Source organism: Sciurus vulgaris (assembly GCF_902686455.1).
Source record: "Sciurus vulgaris genome assembly, chromosome: 8".
In the NCBI taxonomy this organism is placed as follows: domain Eukaryota; kingdom Metazoa; phylum Chordata; class Mammalia; order Rodentia; family Sciuridae; genus Sciurus; species Sciurus vulgaris.
This window is the reverse complement of record NC_136468.1, coordinates 108,010,709-108,030,053: the sequence shown is the minus strand read 5'-3', so window position 1 is coordinate 108,030,053 and position 19,345 is coordinate 108,010,709. Positions and strand designations below refer to the sequence as shown.

Genomic DNA, 19,345 nt, shown 5'->3' with positions numbered 1-19,345 from the left:
CTTTGAGCTACACAATCACTAATGTCACCTGGTTCTCATCATTAATAGGAACTCCTTGCAGACACCAGGTGAGGAATTTCCAGTTAATTCCAGATAATTAATAATTGCAGCAACAAAAATCTAGCACGATATCTCTACCACACTAAGAAAGGGTTGAGAGTTGCACAATCATTAACAAATGCATGAGAAAGGATAGTGGCATGGAGCACATAAAAAGACTGAAAATATTTTTTGCTACCAATTTCAAAATATTCACAAAGGCAAGTTCCTCTACCTAGACCTACTCCATCATCTTCCTTTCCTTCTGTTTTGTTTTTCTTCTTCAGGGATTTCCGTTACATGAATTTCTGTTCCTTGTGTTTCTTGTGAATACAAAAAAAAGAATCCTATAGAGTAGAATTGCTAGAATTTAGTGATGAGAGGGCAGGATACCAAAATGATGTGAAATGTAAACTGGAAGAACGTAGAAGGATATAAATGGAAAAATATACACATCAGATAAACAATGATAAAACTGGAAGAAATACACAGGCAACCAGATATTGCATAAAATAATAAATCAAACTACATAGAGAATAGATAGGAGAAATACCACTAAAGGAAACAAAGAGTTTAAAAGAATTAGGAATAAGGAAAGAAAGAAATTTCTGTATCTTGGCATGGATTATCATAAACAGATCTAATGTAAATTTTGATCTTACAGATATTACTTTTCATATTGAATCCATATATGTTCCCCCATTATTCAATATTATGCCTTCAAATCACTTGAGTGCATTTCTTCTACTGTTTTAAAGCATTAACTGGAATCATTCTCTATTTGCTTTCCTAGCTCAGGTTTACATTTGCTCTTCTTAGTCCCTCTTTCTCTTCTTGCCTCAAATACCTCCACACCCATCTTTTTCTCCTTTTTACCTTGGTTTGTATTATTATTTTCTGTATTTTCTTTTCTCTTTGTTTTTATTCTTTGCCCTACTCAGCTCCTAGTAATTTTACTATCTTTAATAACTAATTTCTCCACCATTCCAGAACATTGTCAAGATTTTATACTTGGAATAGTGGAACTGTGGAGAATATTTTTCATGAATTTGTTCCCTGCTAAGCCTTATTTTCACACGGCTTTACTCTGAAGTGATTGCAGTTAGTAGAGTTTAGTGTCTTCTCTCAAAGTGGCGCTGATACTGGGAACTCGAGAGGATGCACATTGAGAGGGAGCATCAATACCTGAATATTCTCCCAGTTCTGGGCAGTGAAGAGTGATAAAAACCATCTCCCTATAATAACACTGAATGTAATGGTCTCATCTTTCAGTCAAGTCTTAGATTAACAAAATGGATTTTTAAAAAAGACACAACCATATGTTGTTTATAGGACTCAGCTTATAGACAAGAACCCATAGGTTGAAAGTGAAAGGACTGAAAAGCTATTGCATGCAAATGGGACATAAAGCAAGCAGGAATGGCTGTTCCCATACCACCAATGTAAACTTCAAGCCAAAATTAATCAGAAGAGACAAAGAAGTTCACTTCATATGGATTAAGGAAATCATTTTATAATGAGATATGATTATAAATATTTATGCCCCCATATCAGTGTACTTATGTACGTAAAACAAACTGTACTCTCATAAAGGATCAAATAGACCAGAGTACAAAATACTGGGTAACTGCAACACACCTCTTTTACCAATAGATAGATCATCCAGATATCCTCAGAACTAAAAAGTACTATCAGTCAAATGCACCTAACAGACATATATAGAATATTTCATCCATCAACAACCAGATTCACTTTCTTCTCAGTGGCACATAGAACTTTCTTAACATCAATATTGTAGGACCTAAAACAAGTTTTAAAAAATACAAATAATATAAAGATAATTCTTTGCAGGCTATCAGATTATAATGGAATGAAATTAGAAAACAAGATTAAAAACAGAAGTCACTTTAAAACATGGAGATTAAATAATGCACTTCTGAATGAGGAATGGATCATAAAAGAAATTGAGAGAGAAATAAAAAATTTCTTAGAGACAAATAAGAACAGAGATACAACATATCAAAATATCTAAGACTATATGAAGACAGTTCTAAGAGGAAAGTTTATACCATTAAGTACCTACATTAAAAAAAAAAAAATGGAAAGAGCCTAAATATATCTAATGTTGTTCCCCAAGGCCCTAGAGGAAGAACAAACTAATTCCAAAATCACTAGAAGCTAGGAAATAACTAAGATCAGAGCCAAAATTAATAAAGTTGAGAATAAAAAGATGATACAGAGGATAAGTGCAACAAAGAATTGATTCTTTAAAAAGAGAAACAAGATTGATAAGTTCTTTATGTGTTTCTATAAAGCCCCAATTAAAAATTCCATAAATAAATAGAAGACGAATAGAGTAGAGGAAGGGGACCAGGGAGAGAGGATAAGAGGAAGAACTGAAAACCACAGTGGGTCAATATATCCCATGTACGTATGATTATGTCAAAATGAGTTGCAATTATATGTATAACTACAATGTACTAATAAAAACATTTTTAAAACAATCTATTGGAAAATAGTAAGTTTGTAAAGCTAGAATACATTTAAGGGCTTCCATAAAAGAAAACATAAATTGTGCATGAAGGTTCGTCTATAGCACAGAAAACTGTTCCAGAATGGCCAACGATGAAATACATTCTAGTAAATTTATTTACTTTTCAAGTTACTGGCACCTGGTCAGAATTACCAAGTCTGATATGAGAGAGAATATCAAGGTGCCTCGGTATTCTCCACAGTAACACTAAAGGCCAAGATATTAAGGAAAGTGTGGGCCAAGGAATTCATACCTAGCCAAGATGTCTTCTAAAAACAAACGCACCAAAGAGTTCTAATTATGTAAGAGCACATTATACTATCTTATGAGATCATCTTAAGGAAAGTGCTAGAAGACAACTTCAGCCCACCACATGATGACTAGCACATTACAGTGAAAGGGCTAATGGTAAACAGTGAATATGTTTTACAGTAAAAGAAAGAAAAAAAAATGTAAATTAAAGTGCCCAAGTAGATTAGAAATGTCACATTCCCTAAATGTAAGAATAATATGAAAAACAAATGGAAGGAATAGGGGAAGTGAATCAAAGAGGAAATGTCAGTCTGTGCAAGAAAAAAACCAAAGGCTGTTTTTGCATATTGGCAAAGGTAGGATATAAATGTCTTGAACAATAGGGAAGATGACATTAATTAAAACAGTAATATCAGCTAATATTACAGAGTGGAGAAAAGAAAGTTTATGATAAAATCCAATACTTTGTTTCATTGCTCAAATAAAGGGTTGATATTCTTTATATAAAATTATACCTATGAGGTAACCACTAGGACAAAACATAAACATTAGTTTAGAAGCAACATAATAAGTATTTGAGAAACAAGACAGAAGACTATATAATGTGTATGCTGGATAGGGTGTAGGGAGGCAGAAGAGTTAGGTGTGTGGGGACAGAGAGAGAGAGAGAACTAAAAGAAAGTACTTTAGAAAAACTTTAAATTAAATGATAGTTGAGGCAAAGGCATAGCAAGCAAATGGAAATACCAAATAAAGTAAAATAGTAAAGAAAGAAAGTAAACAGATGAAGGAAGAAAAAGAAGAGAGTAAAAAGGCAGAGTTCATCATTTTAAAATCAGCAAAGTTAGAATTCTGTCCCCAGAGAGTTAAATAAGACCCAAAACACAGTTTTGCAGAGTGATACACAGAGACAAAGCACCAAAGTTCAAGAATGGAGCACAGTAGGAAAGAGACAGGGACATCCAAGTAATGGGGGCCATAACACACCTATCTCACACTATCAGAGATGGAGACAGCATAAATTAAACATAGATTCTAAAGAGCAAAACTGGCAAAAATCAAATTCTCTACTTTAAAATAGCAAATTAGAAATTCTTGTCTAGTACCTATAAATCCATCACAAAAGTAGAATATGTATTAGTTGACAAAAAAAAAATGCCATAATCCACAAGAACCTCAGAATTAGACCAGAGACCCTTCATCTTATTGAAGAAAAAGTAGGTCCAAATCTTCAACATGTCGGCTTAGGATCAGACTTCCTTAACAGGACTCCCACAGCACAAGAAATAAAAGCAAGAATCAACAACTGGTATAGATTCAAACTAAAAAGCTTTCTCTCAGCAGAGGAAACTATCAGCAACGCGAAAAGAAAGCCTACAGAGTGGGAGAAAATCTTTGCCACTCATACTTCAGATAGAGTGCTAATTTCCAGAATAGATAAAGAACTCAAAAAACTCTACACCAAGAATACAAATAATCTAATCAACCAATGGGCTAAGGAAATGAACAGACACTTCACAGAAGATGTACAAGCAATCAACAGATATATGAAAAAATGTTCAACATCTCTAGTAATAAGAGAAATGCAAATCAAAACTACCCTAAGATTTCGTCTCACCCCAATTAGAATGGCGATTATCAAGAACACAAGCAACAATAGGTGTTGGCGAGGATGTGGGGAAAAAGGTACACTCATACATTGCTGGTGGGGTTGCAAATTAGTGCAGGCACTCTGGAAAGCACTATGGAGATTCCTCAGAAAGCTTGGAATGGAACCACCATTTGATCCAGCTATCCCACTCCTTGGCCTATACCCAAAGAACTTAAAATCAGCATACTACAGAGATACAGCCACATCAATGTTCATAGCTGCTCAATTCACAATAGCCAGACTGTGGAACCAACCTAGATGTCCTTCAATTGATGAATGGATAAAGAAACTGGTATATATACATAATGGAATATTACTCCGCCATAAAGAATGATAAAATTATGGCATTTGTAGGCAAATGGATGAAATTAGAGAATATCATGCTAAGTGAGATGAGCCAATCTCAAAAAACCAAAGGACGAATGATCTCACTGATAAGGGGATGATGACACATAATCAGGGGCGGGAGGAGTTAGTGTTAGGGTTAGGGTTAGGATTAGGGTTAGGGAGGGGAACAAGAATGGAGGAAGGAAGGACTGTATAGAGGGAAAAGGGGTGGGGGAAGGGAAAAAATAACAGAATGATTCAAACAACATTACCCTATGTAAATTTTTGATTACACAAATGGTATGCCTTTACTCCATGTACAAACAGAGAAACAACATGTATCCCATTTGTTTACAATAAAAAATAAATAAATAAAATAAAATAAAAGGTAGGGATTGATAATAATGAAAAAAAAAATGCCATGATCTAAAGTGGAAACAATGTTTTTAACTGCAATGTAAGACTAAGGATTTAGCAACTGAATTTGACAATTTAACATGTGATGCAATTGTTTGATTTTGTTGATCTGATAGGTAAAAATATGCTATCATGAAATAGTTTAAATTTTAATATTACTTATTATCAACAAACTGACCAACTCTTTATATGTTTGAAAGTTTTTGAGAATTTCCGTTTGGAAGCTAATTAAGAAGGTTTATTTAAATAGCTCTTGGATCAAAGAGAAAATGGAAACTCATACTACAAATATCTAGAAAACAGTAAACTTTTAATTGCAGGTCAGAATGGGACACAGTCAAATCACTAGTCAAAAGAAAGTTCATCTTCTTAGATAACCACATAAATCTAAGGGAAAAGCACTAAAATTACTAACAATTAGTCTCAAGTTATAAAGAAACAATATGTTAAAAGAATATAAAATAAAAGAAATAAAGATGAAAGAAACAATGAAAGTAGAAAAGAAAAAAGAGTCAATAAAGTCCAAACAGTACTCTTTGAAAAAATAAAAATAAAACAAGAAAAGAGTGAAATAAATGTGCACATAATGAATTTTTAAAATGCAGGAAGGATGTGAAAAAACCAAGTAACTACAGGAAGAGAGAAGGAGGGCTGAGAAAGTGGGAGAATGGGAAATGAGAAAGGATTGCATTTTTTTACTTCAGTCTCTCTCTGGATTCTTAATATTTGCACGGGGTTGGTGTTCAAAGCAGAAGCATTATATGGCATCACCAACTTCTGCACTGGGCAGAGGTTCTGAGGAGGCCCTTTGATGCTTGCCCTGTGGGAGTCCCCAGCATATTGTGATGCTGCCACAGGACCTTAACCAAGAAGGCCCAACTCATGGGGACATGGGATCTTGGGCTTTCAGCCTCCAAAACTGTGAGCTGAACAAATCTCTTTTACATCACCCAGCCTCAGGTATTGTTAGAGCAACAGGAAATGGACTAATACAATATTAAGTACTTTTTCCATTTTCTCCACTCCTGATAATCATTTATTCACAAAACTAACAATAAAAAGAATGTATTAAAGTCAGGAATGTCTAAGTGGCCTCAGAAATAAGATTGTCCTATTATCAGGGGAGCATGGATCAAACTAATAATACATTCCAGAATGTTTTTTTTTGTATTTATCTCTATTCTGGAACTCACATAACAGCACTACTTCACAATTAGAAAAATTAAACTCTCTTATGTATTTAAGCTTTTTAAAAGGATACTCTGATCTTCATAAACATTTAATTGTCACTTCTTTTTCTGCAGCTGGCACCTCCTTGATTTACACTTTAATAACCCTTGTTAATCGTGTTTCATCTGTTGCTTGCTTCTATTAGCACCATCCAGTGAGTTCAAAGACAGAAAAGTGATGAGCATGTTGAATCAAAACTGCACCATAGGAAGAACCACATAGAGAAACTGGTTCTTGTTCCTGTCAGTCAGGATGCCAGACTTTGATTTAAATGAGAGGTGGTGGCCAATTTCCTTCCCCACTTCCTACCTCACCACCTCTGCTCATTCCTCTCCTCCCTGCCTCTCTCCCTTCACCCCATCACCATCAATCCTGGGAGAGCCCAGAAGGTGGCTGGAGAGCCATGACAGGGATAGACCAGACTGGTGTACTTGGCCTCTTGCTTCCTCTCTCACTACCTTTCCTCGTTTCACCTCCTTCAGAAAAATGAGAGAGCAGATTGCTGCTGGCCCACTGCCTGTCAGTTCCATCTTCCACAGCCTTCTTCAACACGATCACTGGAGTCTGTTATGATTTGTGATGTGGATGGGATGGGAGGACCAGGAGAGAGGAGAGCAAGGAGCACGGGGGCTCATTTTAGGCTGTGGGCAGTTATGTATGGAAGTATGTGCACGCCCCAACCATAAGGAAAGGGGAACCTGGATGTTCTTTCTCTATTGTTCCTACTTTTTGTAACTCACTCAGGAGAACCAGGGAGAAGGAAGGATGCCCACATGCATCCAGACCTCTAAATATAATACCATTTGAAACCATCAAATCAATTCTGACTGTCAGCATCAGTAGCTGGAAGAACTTTCTGACAAGTTGCCCGAAACAGAACAGGCTGCCACCCAGAGCATCCGGGCTTCTCAAAGCACTTTGCATGGTCCTTTCACAAGTCTGGGCTTCTCTCAAGTACGATGATTTGCTGTGTACTAGAAGCTAATCATGTTGCACATCAGCAATCAACATCCCATTCAAGGGGAGGAGACGGAACTTCAAAACTGTCAAATCATTGGTCTGAGATCCTGCAACCAGCAAATGCAAAACTGGAAACCAAAGGTTTTCCTTTTTTTTTTTTTTTTTTTTCAATTTTTTTTGGGGTGGTGCTAGTTCTCACATCATTCCAAGTCTGAGACTCTAAAGGGATTCCAGAAGCTCAAAAAAGATCATACAACCCTAAAAAACACCACTCACTCCAGAGTTCAATATTTGTGAAGAGGCAGATTTAAGAACTGTAATTCAGACTCCTTGTCAAGGAGTTCTATATTTTGTTTGTTGGGTGAAGGCATGAAAGCCAGTCAGATTAACCCATTCTTGCCACTCTCAGACCCTGTGCAAACAGTCTTTCTCCCTTTCCTGTCCTTTTTAGAGTTATGAATCTATGTTACCTATTGTGTCAATCATTGAGTTTCTTAAACTCAAGAATTGTGTATTGCTCATTTGTGAATTCCACCCAGCACCTAGAAAAATGCATGTCTATAGTGGGCATGAAGAAAAACAAAATGTCTTTCGAGCAAATGAATGGAGGAATAAGTATACAAGTGAATGAAAGGACTGACATAATATATCAGAGGCAGAGCATGTGGTAATTCTAAATAAGGGTGCTTGGGAATTTGGTGAGAACTATTCATTCCATTAGGGAACTGCACCATCTGTTACAAAACAATTAGCATCTCTGGCCCTCAGGCACTAAACATACATCGCCTCTGTTGTGACCATGCATATTGTCACAAATGTCCACACCTCAGGTTAAGAAGTGCTCCCAGCAGCTTGGGAGGCTGAGACAGGAGGATCATGAGTTCAAAGCCAGCCTCACCTAAGCAACTCAGTGAGAGACCTGTCTCTAAATAAAATACAAAATAGGGCTGGGTATGTGGCTCAGTGGTTGAGTACCCTTGAGTTCAATCCCTGGTACCCCCTCCCAAAGAAAAAAGTGCTGCTGACTGTTAGTAATTAGAACACATTAAAAGAAATTTAAAAATCATTAAGTAAAAAGATTAAGATGCAAAAACTGTATGTGTGCATGTGTGTGTGTGTGTGTGTGTCCAAACATTGTACGTACATATAGACACTTGGAAGAAATATAACAAATGGTAAACCAACCAACAAACAAAAAAAGAAGTCCTGCTGAATCTGAACTTTAATAGGGATACAAGAAAATGTGCCAGACTTCCCAACACAGTGAAGTGAAATGGAAGCTGCTCTTGACTCTTGATTAAGAATCCTTCACAAAGTGCTTAAAATAAAAGGGCTTTAATAGCTCAACAGGAAATTGGAATGAAGGTCACGAAGATGTCATGAGCCCTTGGGGCAGATAACCTACCTGAGTCTCAATTTTTTTTCAGCTGTGCTTATAAATTTCTTAGAGGAAAGATGAGACTCCAGTGTTTAGAAATGTGATACTATTTTAAGGGAGGGGTTACCATTGGTGTCATTGGTGGAAAGAACCCAGAGAAGCTGAATAAATGATTCCCTGAGTCTTTAATAAGACATCTCCTCCACCTCCTCCTCCTGTAGCAGGGAGATGAATTCATGAGAAAGGTGGGGCTTGAGAGAGTGAAGGGTAGAAAGTTAACGAGTATATTTCTCCTGCTTCCCATCATAATAATGTCACCAACCAATTACATGGTGTTTAGTCCCACTCAGTGGGACAGGACAGTCTGGGCATGGAAAGGGGGCTTCCAATAGTTCTCAGGGGTACCAGGAATATGAACTTCTAAGAAATAAGGCTATCAACAAATAAAAAACAGGTGTTTACTAAGGTTTCTTGAAGTAAAGTGGAAGGAGAAGGAACATTCAAAATGTATAAAACTTAAGAGGTTCTCTCACAGGTCTGTTGTGGAGCAAGGTGATTTTTTGTAAAGTGGGAATTCAACATTTTGAGCATGATTCTTAGTAAAAATCCTTTATTTGCCTCTCCTCCCAAGACACATCCAGGTCCAAAGGCTGGGACTCCAGGAGCTGGCGTTCATTTGGAACCCAAAAGTTCAATTTCTCTTTCTCTCAGACCCAAATCCAGGATACTGTAAGTTGAAAGAGTCAAAAGGCAGAGGTAGAAATCACAGGCACATTTTGAAAGAGATATTCTTTTTTCATAGAAAAGAATTTCAGAGTATTCCTGTGCATTTTGTTCTCTGAAAACTTTCTTAGTGGGCTTACTCCTTTTTTTTTTTTTTTTTTATTGTAAACAAATGGGATACATGTTGTTTCTCTGCTTGTACATGGAGTCAAGGCATACCATTTGTGTAATCATAAATCTACACAGGGTAATGTTTGATTCATTCTGTTATTTTTTTCCCTTCCCCCCACCCCTCCCACCCCTCTTTTCCCTCTATACAGTCCTTCCTTCCTCCATTCTTGCCCCCCTCCCTAACCCTAACTCTAACCCCTCCCACCCCCCATTATGGGTCATCATCCACTTATTAGCGATATCATTTGTCCTTTGGTTTTTTGAGATTGGCTTATCTCACTTAGCATGATATTCTCCAATTTCATCCATTTGCCTGCAAATGCCATAATTTTATCATTCTTTATGGCTGAGTAATATTCCATTGTGTATATATACCACAGTTTCTTTATCCATTCATCAATTGAAGGACATCTAGGTTGGTTCTACAATCTGGCTATTGTGAATTGGTCAGCTATACTCTTTGAGGCAATAGATTAACACTTGAAATCCTTTATATTCATGAAGAATGATACAGTTCCAATCATAAATTGTTCTTATCAATTATTATGTGTCTGTTTAAAAAAAACTGTCCTTATAATAACCATCCATGAATCATAGAGCTGATGGGAACATAAAATTTCACAAAGTCCTGCTCCCTATCCAACTCTGCAGTATCAACCTAATAATTACCAACGTGTGCCTCTCAAAACTGTGGGTCCATGGGTACATGGAGAGAGAGGAAGAGAAGGAGAGAGAAAGCTCTTCAAGCTCTGGGTTCAAGGAAGCTGGGAAATTCTTAAATAGATGGACTTTATAATCATGAATGAACTGCCAGGTTTCTGCCTATGAGCCAGATCCTGCATTTGTTGAGGCCTCTTTTTCCCTCAATTAATCAAGAACACAATTCCCCCCCCTCTCAGTTTTCGCTCTTACTGGACTATTACCATTACCATCCTACACTTTTTTAAAGAGAACATCTTCTGTTCAAATGGCCATCTGTTAGCACAAAAAGACCTGGCTGGACACAAACTTCATGAATCATCTCAGCTTTTTACTCAGGAATGGAGTTTCACGCCTCTGATGGACCCACTTTCTTGTTGGAAAATGAACAACTGAACAAAGAAGGGGACTGGGCTTATACTGGTTACACTGGGAAGTCAGTGAATTAATGAGTATGTCAGTCTGGGCACTCAGGAATTTGGAGTCTGTTTTACTGGGCAAGATGGGAGGGGTTCTGAGGTCAGTGGTCAGTCTCTGGGATTTATCTTTACTAGGCCTAATGGAGGGCTTGGGGTCAGTGGTTGGTATCCGGAAAAGGATTTGTTTAGGGAAGGATCAATGCTCTGCTCTCTTCCCAGAGACTGTTTCAGACTTGATGAATATTTCCTCCCTGGGGCCTGTCTTATCACTGGGAAAGGATCAATGTTTTTCCTTCTCCCTTATTCCCTTTCCCCAGGCCACATTATTTTGTGGTTTGTCATTTTCCTTGTCTAACACCCTCTATCCACTGCCCATGTCTCTCTTTCCATTTATAGCAAAACTCCTGAGAGCTGTCTGAATGTAGTCTCCAATTCTGCTCCTCCATGTCTTTTATGTGGACTCCAATCTGGTTCTCATTATCACTACATCATGAAGCTGCTCTTGGCAAAGTCCCCCGTGGTACACATATCTACTGCTGAAGCCAGCAGTCAACTGCCCCCCTTCATCTTATTTACCCATGAGCCACACTCTTGAACACTCTCCCTTCCTGCAGTCACTCTTCTGCTTGGCCTCCAGGACTCCTTACTCTGTTAGCTTTCCTCCGACCTCAGTCTCCCTTCCTCCCTGACCACTTTGTGGTGGGGCAGCCACAGGACTGGTCTTGGCCCTCTTTGTTTCTCTGGCTACACTCCCCTCCCATGGTAACACCATCCAATCTGAGTTCTAAATACCATTGAAATGATAAAGACTCTAATGTGTCCAGCTGGATCTAATCAAGCTCCTAAAGACATCTCTTTTTAACATTTCTAAAAGCAATTATACATGTTTAAGACTGAGCTTGTATTCTTTCCTCCAAAACTTCTCTACCCACAGTTTTTTCTTTCAGAGTTAAAGATAATTCCAGTGATCCAGTTCCTTAGACCAAAATAGGTAAGTCTTCCTTGACACCTATTATATACCCTCATCAAATCTTTTGGCAAATCTGTTGGTACTACTTCCAGAATGCAACCAGAATTGACCACTTTGCACAACCTTGTCTGCTACTACTCTGAAACAGACCACCACCATCTCTCATCAGCCTCCCATGTGATTTCTGAGCTCCCACAGCTACCCCCATAGCCTCTTCTCCACACAACAGCCTGAGCAAGCTTTTTACAATATAGGTTAAACAACATCACTCATGTTCAAAGTCTTCCTATGATCCACGTCACTCAGATCACCTTCAGTCACACAATCTGTCCTCAGCTCTTTGACCTCACCTGTTGTCTCTTGCCCTTGTACACTCTGCTCTCATGACTCTACATACACCATACCACCCCTGCCCCAGGGCCTTTGCACTAGCTGTTCCTCCGCCCTGGAACACACCGTCCCCTGTGTTTCTGTAGTCCTTCAAGTCTACTTAAATATCTCCTTCCAGTCAGAGTCTACCCCAAGCAAACTCCAACTCCTGTTCCTCACCAACTTGAGCCCCCCGATTCTACTCCTCCCTAACGCGATGGTATTTACTACCTTTAACATTCAATACAGTTTTCTTCCTTATTGTATTTGTAGAGTTTCTGCTTCCCTGAACTATAAGTGACACTAGAGCATCGATCTTTACCTGTTTCATGCACTGATTCACCCCAAGGCTAGACAATTGGGGTAGACACTGACAAATGGCACATAAATGTCATTGCATATATTTAAAAAATTAAAGAATTTGTAGCTAGCTCAATAATTAACAAAACCACTCAAATATTTCAACAAGTGTGGTATATGATCCAAACTGTTTTAGAATTTTTACTCAGGTGGCTGAGCTCCTGACCCATCTCAGACTGCATCTCAATCATGGCAGGCACACTAAGCCTCCAGAAACGCAGATGTCCTAGACATACAGGAAGGACAGGCCTCAAGGATTTAAATCTTTCAGAGAAGTAAAATACTTCTTCACCTTTTTCAAACAAGTAAAACAAATACTTCTGAGGAGTTATAGTGTGGTATCCCAGAGAGCAGATGAAGAGAAGTAATTTTATGACATCAGAGTCGTACCTAGACATTCCACAAAGACATCCCAGCTTTCTAGCATGGATGTTTCTCATACACAATAATTTGTCTTCAAAGGGTGAAAAATAAAAAAGCACATCTTGTCTTTATCTGTCTCATCAAAGCCTCCTTCCTGACCCTCTTGCAGTATTTGAGAACTAGCACCATGATTTGTAGGTAGGGATTATTCAGACAACCTCCACACATTTGCTGAAGTGTATGCCATTCTTCCCAGGGTACACCCTGTGTCAGCGTGGACAAAGTCAATCCCCAGCCTCCTCCTACAGACCAGACTGGAGGGGATTTGCATCTTCCCGTCCACATAAGCACGACCCCCTTTTCCCTAGGTGGCAATCACAATGTACTTTGGAGACTGAAGGAGACTGATGGACTTTTTATTTTCTGAGATTCATCTTTTAAAAAATTGCATCATAAAGCATTGACTTATGCAAACATCTAACACAGGCCACTATTCCTAAGGTTTCTCAGGTATCTGAGTTGATAGGAAGCATCTGTGCAAAAACAGGAATATTCTGGTTTCTGCTGAGGTTGTCACCTCCAAGAAAAATGATATAAGAGCATTTTTGTAAAGATGAAAATGTTCAAAGCCAAAAATACCATTGCTTTGATAAAAAAGAAAAGTTTTTGTTTTACAAAGAAGGAGATTAAGAGGCTTACCAATGATCTGCCTAGTGAGGAAGTCCCTCAGTGGAAATGACATCTTAGTTTCTTTCTTCCAACCCAACATTCTCTCCACCACACAAGGATATCCCAAGATAAGCACAACCGGGCAGTCTTCAGCCTTTTAACTTACCACCATGAGATGGATTTTCCTGTGACACCACCATTTCACCAAAAACACAATGATGAGGGGAGAGAGGACAGGAGGGAAAAACAGGGGATCGTGAACTAAAATTGAATTCCAGGCATGATAATGTCGGGATGGACCTAACTACTATGTATAACTATAATGCTCTATTTTTTTTAAAAGACAGAATACACAGTCAAAAATTATATTGACAAGCTATTGTTCATGATGCATAATATTAAATAGGCAGGAGGGAGTAAGACATCAGGTCACATGTCCTTAAAAATGGGACCACAATCACCTGGACAGGGGGTCAACTTCTGCATGGTGACCCACCACTCTGCCCCGATCAGGGATGGGATGCAGGTGAGCTGTCACCTGTAGAGCCTCATTACCAGTGTTTTTCCCTGTTCTAATAACTAACATCACACTCAAGCCTGTCCCTTTAATAATCTCACATTTAGCCACTCAGTTTCTACTGAGCTTTGGAGAACGCTCAGAAGGTGGTGTGATCAGCACCAACAAAGCCTGTGTTACCCAGGTCCACGTGTGGGAGCAGGATGCTTATGAGAATAGCATTCATCATGCAGAGAAGAAGGAACCTAGGCTGAGCCCCCCAGCCTGCAGCAGTGTGGCTTCCCTCTCTCAACACCTTTTCATGACTGTCCTTTCATGGTCTGACCCCACTCGATGTCCACACTTGGCCTCAATTTCAATGAGTCCTAGATGACCACAGCCTCCATTCCATGTTGCAAACACACCCTGCCTATCCTGCCTTTCTGGTCCTGCCTTAGTGACACCCAATTTCTCCTCCCAGTCCTCTAGATGGTCCAGCTGTTCTAGGTTTTAGACTTCTTGTTTTCTCTCCTCCTGTGGACATCTCCAACAAAATCACACTATTTAAATTTAAATTATTACTTCCTACATAACTCCTACATTCCTAATCCACTGACCTTGGCCTCTGGAACCCCTCACCACCCTGCACAGCATGCAGCACCTGGCCTAATTTTTAAGGATTTGTCCCAACAAGGAAATCTTCCTATGTCCCCAAGTGAAGACAAGCAGAGTCTGGAGCCAGACATGCATAGCTCTTGTAAATATTGTTCATCAACTATATTCTAAGGACATTTAAAGCAGTAGATGCCTGATATCAAATTAAAATTCCACTTGATCACATTAAGTTGTCTCTTGGAATACTTGGGATTGGTTCCAGGATGCCCTGCAGATACCAGAACCCACAGATGCTCAGGCCTCATATAAAATAGTGCAGTATTGCATATAACTTACACAATCCTTCTCTGTACTTTAAATCATCTCTATGTTACTTGTATTACCAACTATGATATCTATATGTCACTTCATTCACAAGAATTCAGCATGTAGCATGGAGCATGCCTAATTCAAATTTTGCTTTTAGGAACTTTCTGGAATTTTCTTTCCAAAGAGTTTTAGTCTGCAGTTGGTTGAATTTGTGGATGTAGAGGGCTAACTGTATCTCACCCATCATATGTCTACATAAATAGCACACATATATAAAAAAAATGGGAAGTTAAGAGGAAGAATAGATTTTAAAAAGAAAACTATTTGGGATGACTATAGAAAATCTCAAAGATCTTTGTCTCTATTCTGTTTTCCAAATGCAAAATTCCTTTCCCTGCAGGCGGACACTGCAGGAAAGCTCGGTTTGACTACAGTTACTTACAGGTCACTGGTGTGGCATGGGTAGGGGGCTGCCTGCGTCTGAGTGGTTGGCTCCAGGGCTTCCTGGCCAGTCTGCACCTCAATGATGGCTCTTTCAATCATCTCTTGCAGTGGGACAAAGATGTAGTTATATTTGAAACCACCAGCTGGTAGACTCTGAGGATGGAACTTCCAAGAAGGGTTTTTTATCAAATCTGTTCTCATGCTATGTAAGACACTGGTTCGAATTGTATACGTGACATGGGGTGGCAATTTGAGAGATGCTGATCTGATTCTCTTGCTGACTAAGGAACTGTTGAATATGACACCTAGTGGCAGAAAAATAAAGCATCATCACAACTTAGGCAGGGGCACACACCTGTCACACTGCTCAGACTGGAAGGCTGGTATATTGTGGGCTTCAGCATAGCCTCTGATTCCTGCAGGAAGAGGCTCCAACTCCAGGAAGGCAAAAGCAAGGCTCAGTTCCACAGGTAACTCGTGATAAGCTTGATCCAAGACCTGATTCCCAGCCCAATGCACTTTTTTATCCTTATTAGTAAAACCATGCTATGGTGACATCAGATAAAGATAGTATTTGTTTTGCCATTTTTGAAGGATTTGAAAAATTATGTGAGGCTTCTCAATAACCAGTCCTTCCTTCCCTCAAGTGGCAGATGCAACTGGGGTACAGAATCCATCTCTTTGGTGTTATGCAGCATTTATAACTCAAGTATACGGACTCTGTCTTCTGTCACATGGATTCTTTACATTTCATGCATAAACCCTCTTATGAGCTGAATTGTGTTCTCCCAAAATTCATATGTTGAAGTCCTAACCCCCAGGACTTCAGAATGTGGCATATTTGGAGATAACTTCTTGAGAGGAATTATCAAGACAAAGTGAGACCCGTAGGGTGGACCCAAATTCAAAATATAACATTGTTCTTATGAAAAGGAGAAACTTGGACACAGAGACAACATAAAGGGAAGCTTATATAAAGACATATAAGAAGACAACCATCAATGAGCCAATGAAAGACTTGTACAGAAGATCTGTCCCTCACAGCCTTCAAACAGAACTAATGGATGTCTTGATCTTATATTGCCAGCTTCCAGAACAAATTTCTGTTGCTTATGTCACCCAAGTTATAATACTTTACTATGGTAATCCCAGCAAATCAATATAAAACCTCAATAAAAAATAATTAATTGGGAACTGTAAATGTAGCTGAGTGGTAGAGCATGTACTTAGTTTGTACAAAGCCCTGGGATCAATACCCAGCACCAAAATTAATAAAAATAATAATAAATTTTTGCTCACAAAGAATTAAAGGACATATCACATTTATCCTATTTATCTTGAATAGGTACACATATAGTAATGGAATCTAACAGACCACTGCTTTTTTCTCACCCAAACCAGGATAAGATACTGTTTAAAACAAAGAGTATACAGGAAATCAAAGCATAACTTCAGTCAGGAAAAATGTAACCACAAAATAATGTCAAAAAATAGTAAGAACAGATATAGCAAGTTGCATTATCTTTAGGATACTAAAAAATGTCATTAGTCATTATGGCATGAAGCCCAGTTTTCCATTAACTTGATGTGTATATTTCTGCTTTATTTATGTTTTGGAAAAGACCCCTTTTCTTTTAGAGCCAACATAAGGTACCTTAAGGGAGAAATGTGATGCAAAATAACCACCTTGGAGAGGCAGTGTCCTTATGAATATATTTGCTTCTTACTTACTGGCCAAGAAGTTGTTCTGCTGCATGAGTTCCTGTGCTTTAGTCTCCAGGATGTCAGCAGACTCCACAGCCTGGAAGCGGTCCAGCACCACACAAGAAGAAAGATTCACCAAGACTTGGCCCAAGAAACGGAAGTGTCCAGACCCTGCATGGTTAAACATCTTCTCCAGCATCCCTCCTGAGGAAAGAAAACAGATAAGGACACATCAACTTCCATTTCACTTCAGTGCTTACTGCTCATATAAGGGATCATGAAAGTGAAATAAAAAATGAATATACCCTCCATTTGACCCAGCTATCCCACTCCTTGGCCTATACCCAAAGGATCTAAAATCAGCATACTACAGAGATACAGCCACATCAATGTTCATAGCTGCTCAATTCACAATAGCCAGACTATGGAACCAACCTAGATGCCCTTCAATTGACGAGTGGATAAAGAAACTGTGGTATATATACACAATGGAATATTACTCAGCCATAAAGAATGACAAAATTATGGCATTTGCAGGCAAATGGATGAAATTGGAGAATATCATGCTAAGTGAGATAAGCCAATCTCAAAAAGACAAGGGACGAATGATATCGCTAATAAGTGGAGGATGACACATAATGGGGGGGAGGGAAGGGTTAGTGTTAGGGTTAGAGTTAGGGTTAGGGAGGGGGGCAAATATGGAGGAAGAAAGTACTGTATAGAGGGTAAAGAGGGGTGGGAGGGGTGGGGGGAAGGGGAAAAAATAACAGAATGAATCAAACAACATTACTGTATGTGGATTTATGATTACACAAATGGTATGCCTTTGCGCCATGTACAAACAGAGAGGCAACATGTATTCCATTTGTTTACAATAAAAAAAAAAAGATAAAAAAAAATGAATATAAATTCCTTCATTCAAAATTTCTCAAAAAGTGTGAAATTTTGTTCATATGCAAAATTTGCTACTTAGTTGCCAACAGCAAATTCTACTTTTTTATAAGTTCTCTATAACACAGATATATCTAAATGAAAAAAAAAATAGTTTCAGCACAAAGGATAAGATTGCATCCCAGGGAAATCTGTGACAGTGAGAGCTGGACAAAATAAACAAGGAGGGAATGGTCTATGAACAGCAGGGAAAAACCTTTCAGAGAACTCAGCAAAAAAGGAAAAAGTTGATGTTCCATCTTGGGATGAGTAACGCTAAACAGTATGCCTCCTCTGAAGTGTGAAAATCACTTTACGGCAATGATTTTACAAAAAAAAAAAATCATCAATATGCATTGGCACTGAGGAAACAGTCCTCCTACAGTCTCTGCCTGAGATTGTACATTGGAAATGAAATACACCAAGAGATTAGTACTGGCAATAACTTGGCTCTGGAAGTTGAACTTCAAACATTTTTCAGGGAAAAATACTGGGAATGTCTTGTTTGGGTTTTTGTTTGTTTGTTTGTTTTGTTTTTGTTTTTGTTTGTTTTCACTTAGTTTCAGAATGTAATTGGAAAAAACAAAGGACCTGAAGGAAGAGTATGGAATAAATACCCAGAACACAGCCTGAGGAGGGAAAAGCATGGTGAGAGATCACAGAACACATGGGTGGCTGGGCAGAATGGAGCTTTACGGTTTGCTATGCCAGAGGCCCTGCCAGTGGGTGATGCTCTCACAACCTCAGGTCATGGACCACTTACAGAGGGCAAGTGTGCCTCCCATTCTGGAAGTGGTCTGAGAGAAGCCACCCTTCTCCCCACCGTTCTGGAAAGCTGCTCACATAGCTGGTATGATGTTCATTGCAGAAGGAGCTCCACCTACCCTCTCCTTAATGACATCCAGAGAAGAGTCTCTTTCCCCACTCAGGATTATATAAAGAAGTGAATTATAAAGAACTGAACACACATGAATATATGCCAACATGTTTATACACATTCAGAAAAACACACAGCCAATTATAAAACTACATAGGTAAAAATGACTGTGTGGAATAGCTATTAGTTACCGATGAACACTGTGTTGGCTCTGGGGACCTGCATATTCTAGTCTCAAGCAGTTGGGGGACATCAGCTTCTGGACATCCTCCTATCCAGAAGCACTATAAAAAGTTAGGTTACAACTCGCTCTTATAAGAGAAAATTTCAAGCCACCATTCGAAAACCACATCAATTGTAGAGACACGTAATTGATGGGCAGTTTTTATTTCTCAACAGTTTCACAGTCAACAATTTTTAAGGTTTAGAGCAAGAAAGAA

At 38.7% G+C, this 19,345-nt stretch overlaps 1 protein-coding gene across 1 annotated transcript in view; it reads right to left on the bottom strand.

Moving 5' to 3' along the window:
* The window catches only part of ABCA13 (ATP binding cassette subfamily A member 13), a gene marked incomplete at its 5' end in the record, with an annotated part of 484,952 nt that overhangs the window by 298,948 nt on the left and 166,659 nt on the right, over positions 1-19,345 (bottom strand). Inside the window, 2 exon segments of the mRNA XM_079150399.1 lie at positions 15,393-15,699; positions 17,126-17,302. Of these exon segments, the coding sequence (XP_079006525.1) occupies positions 15,393-15,699; positions 17,126-17,302 (484 nt within the window).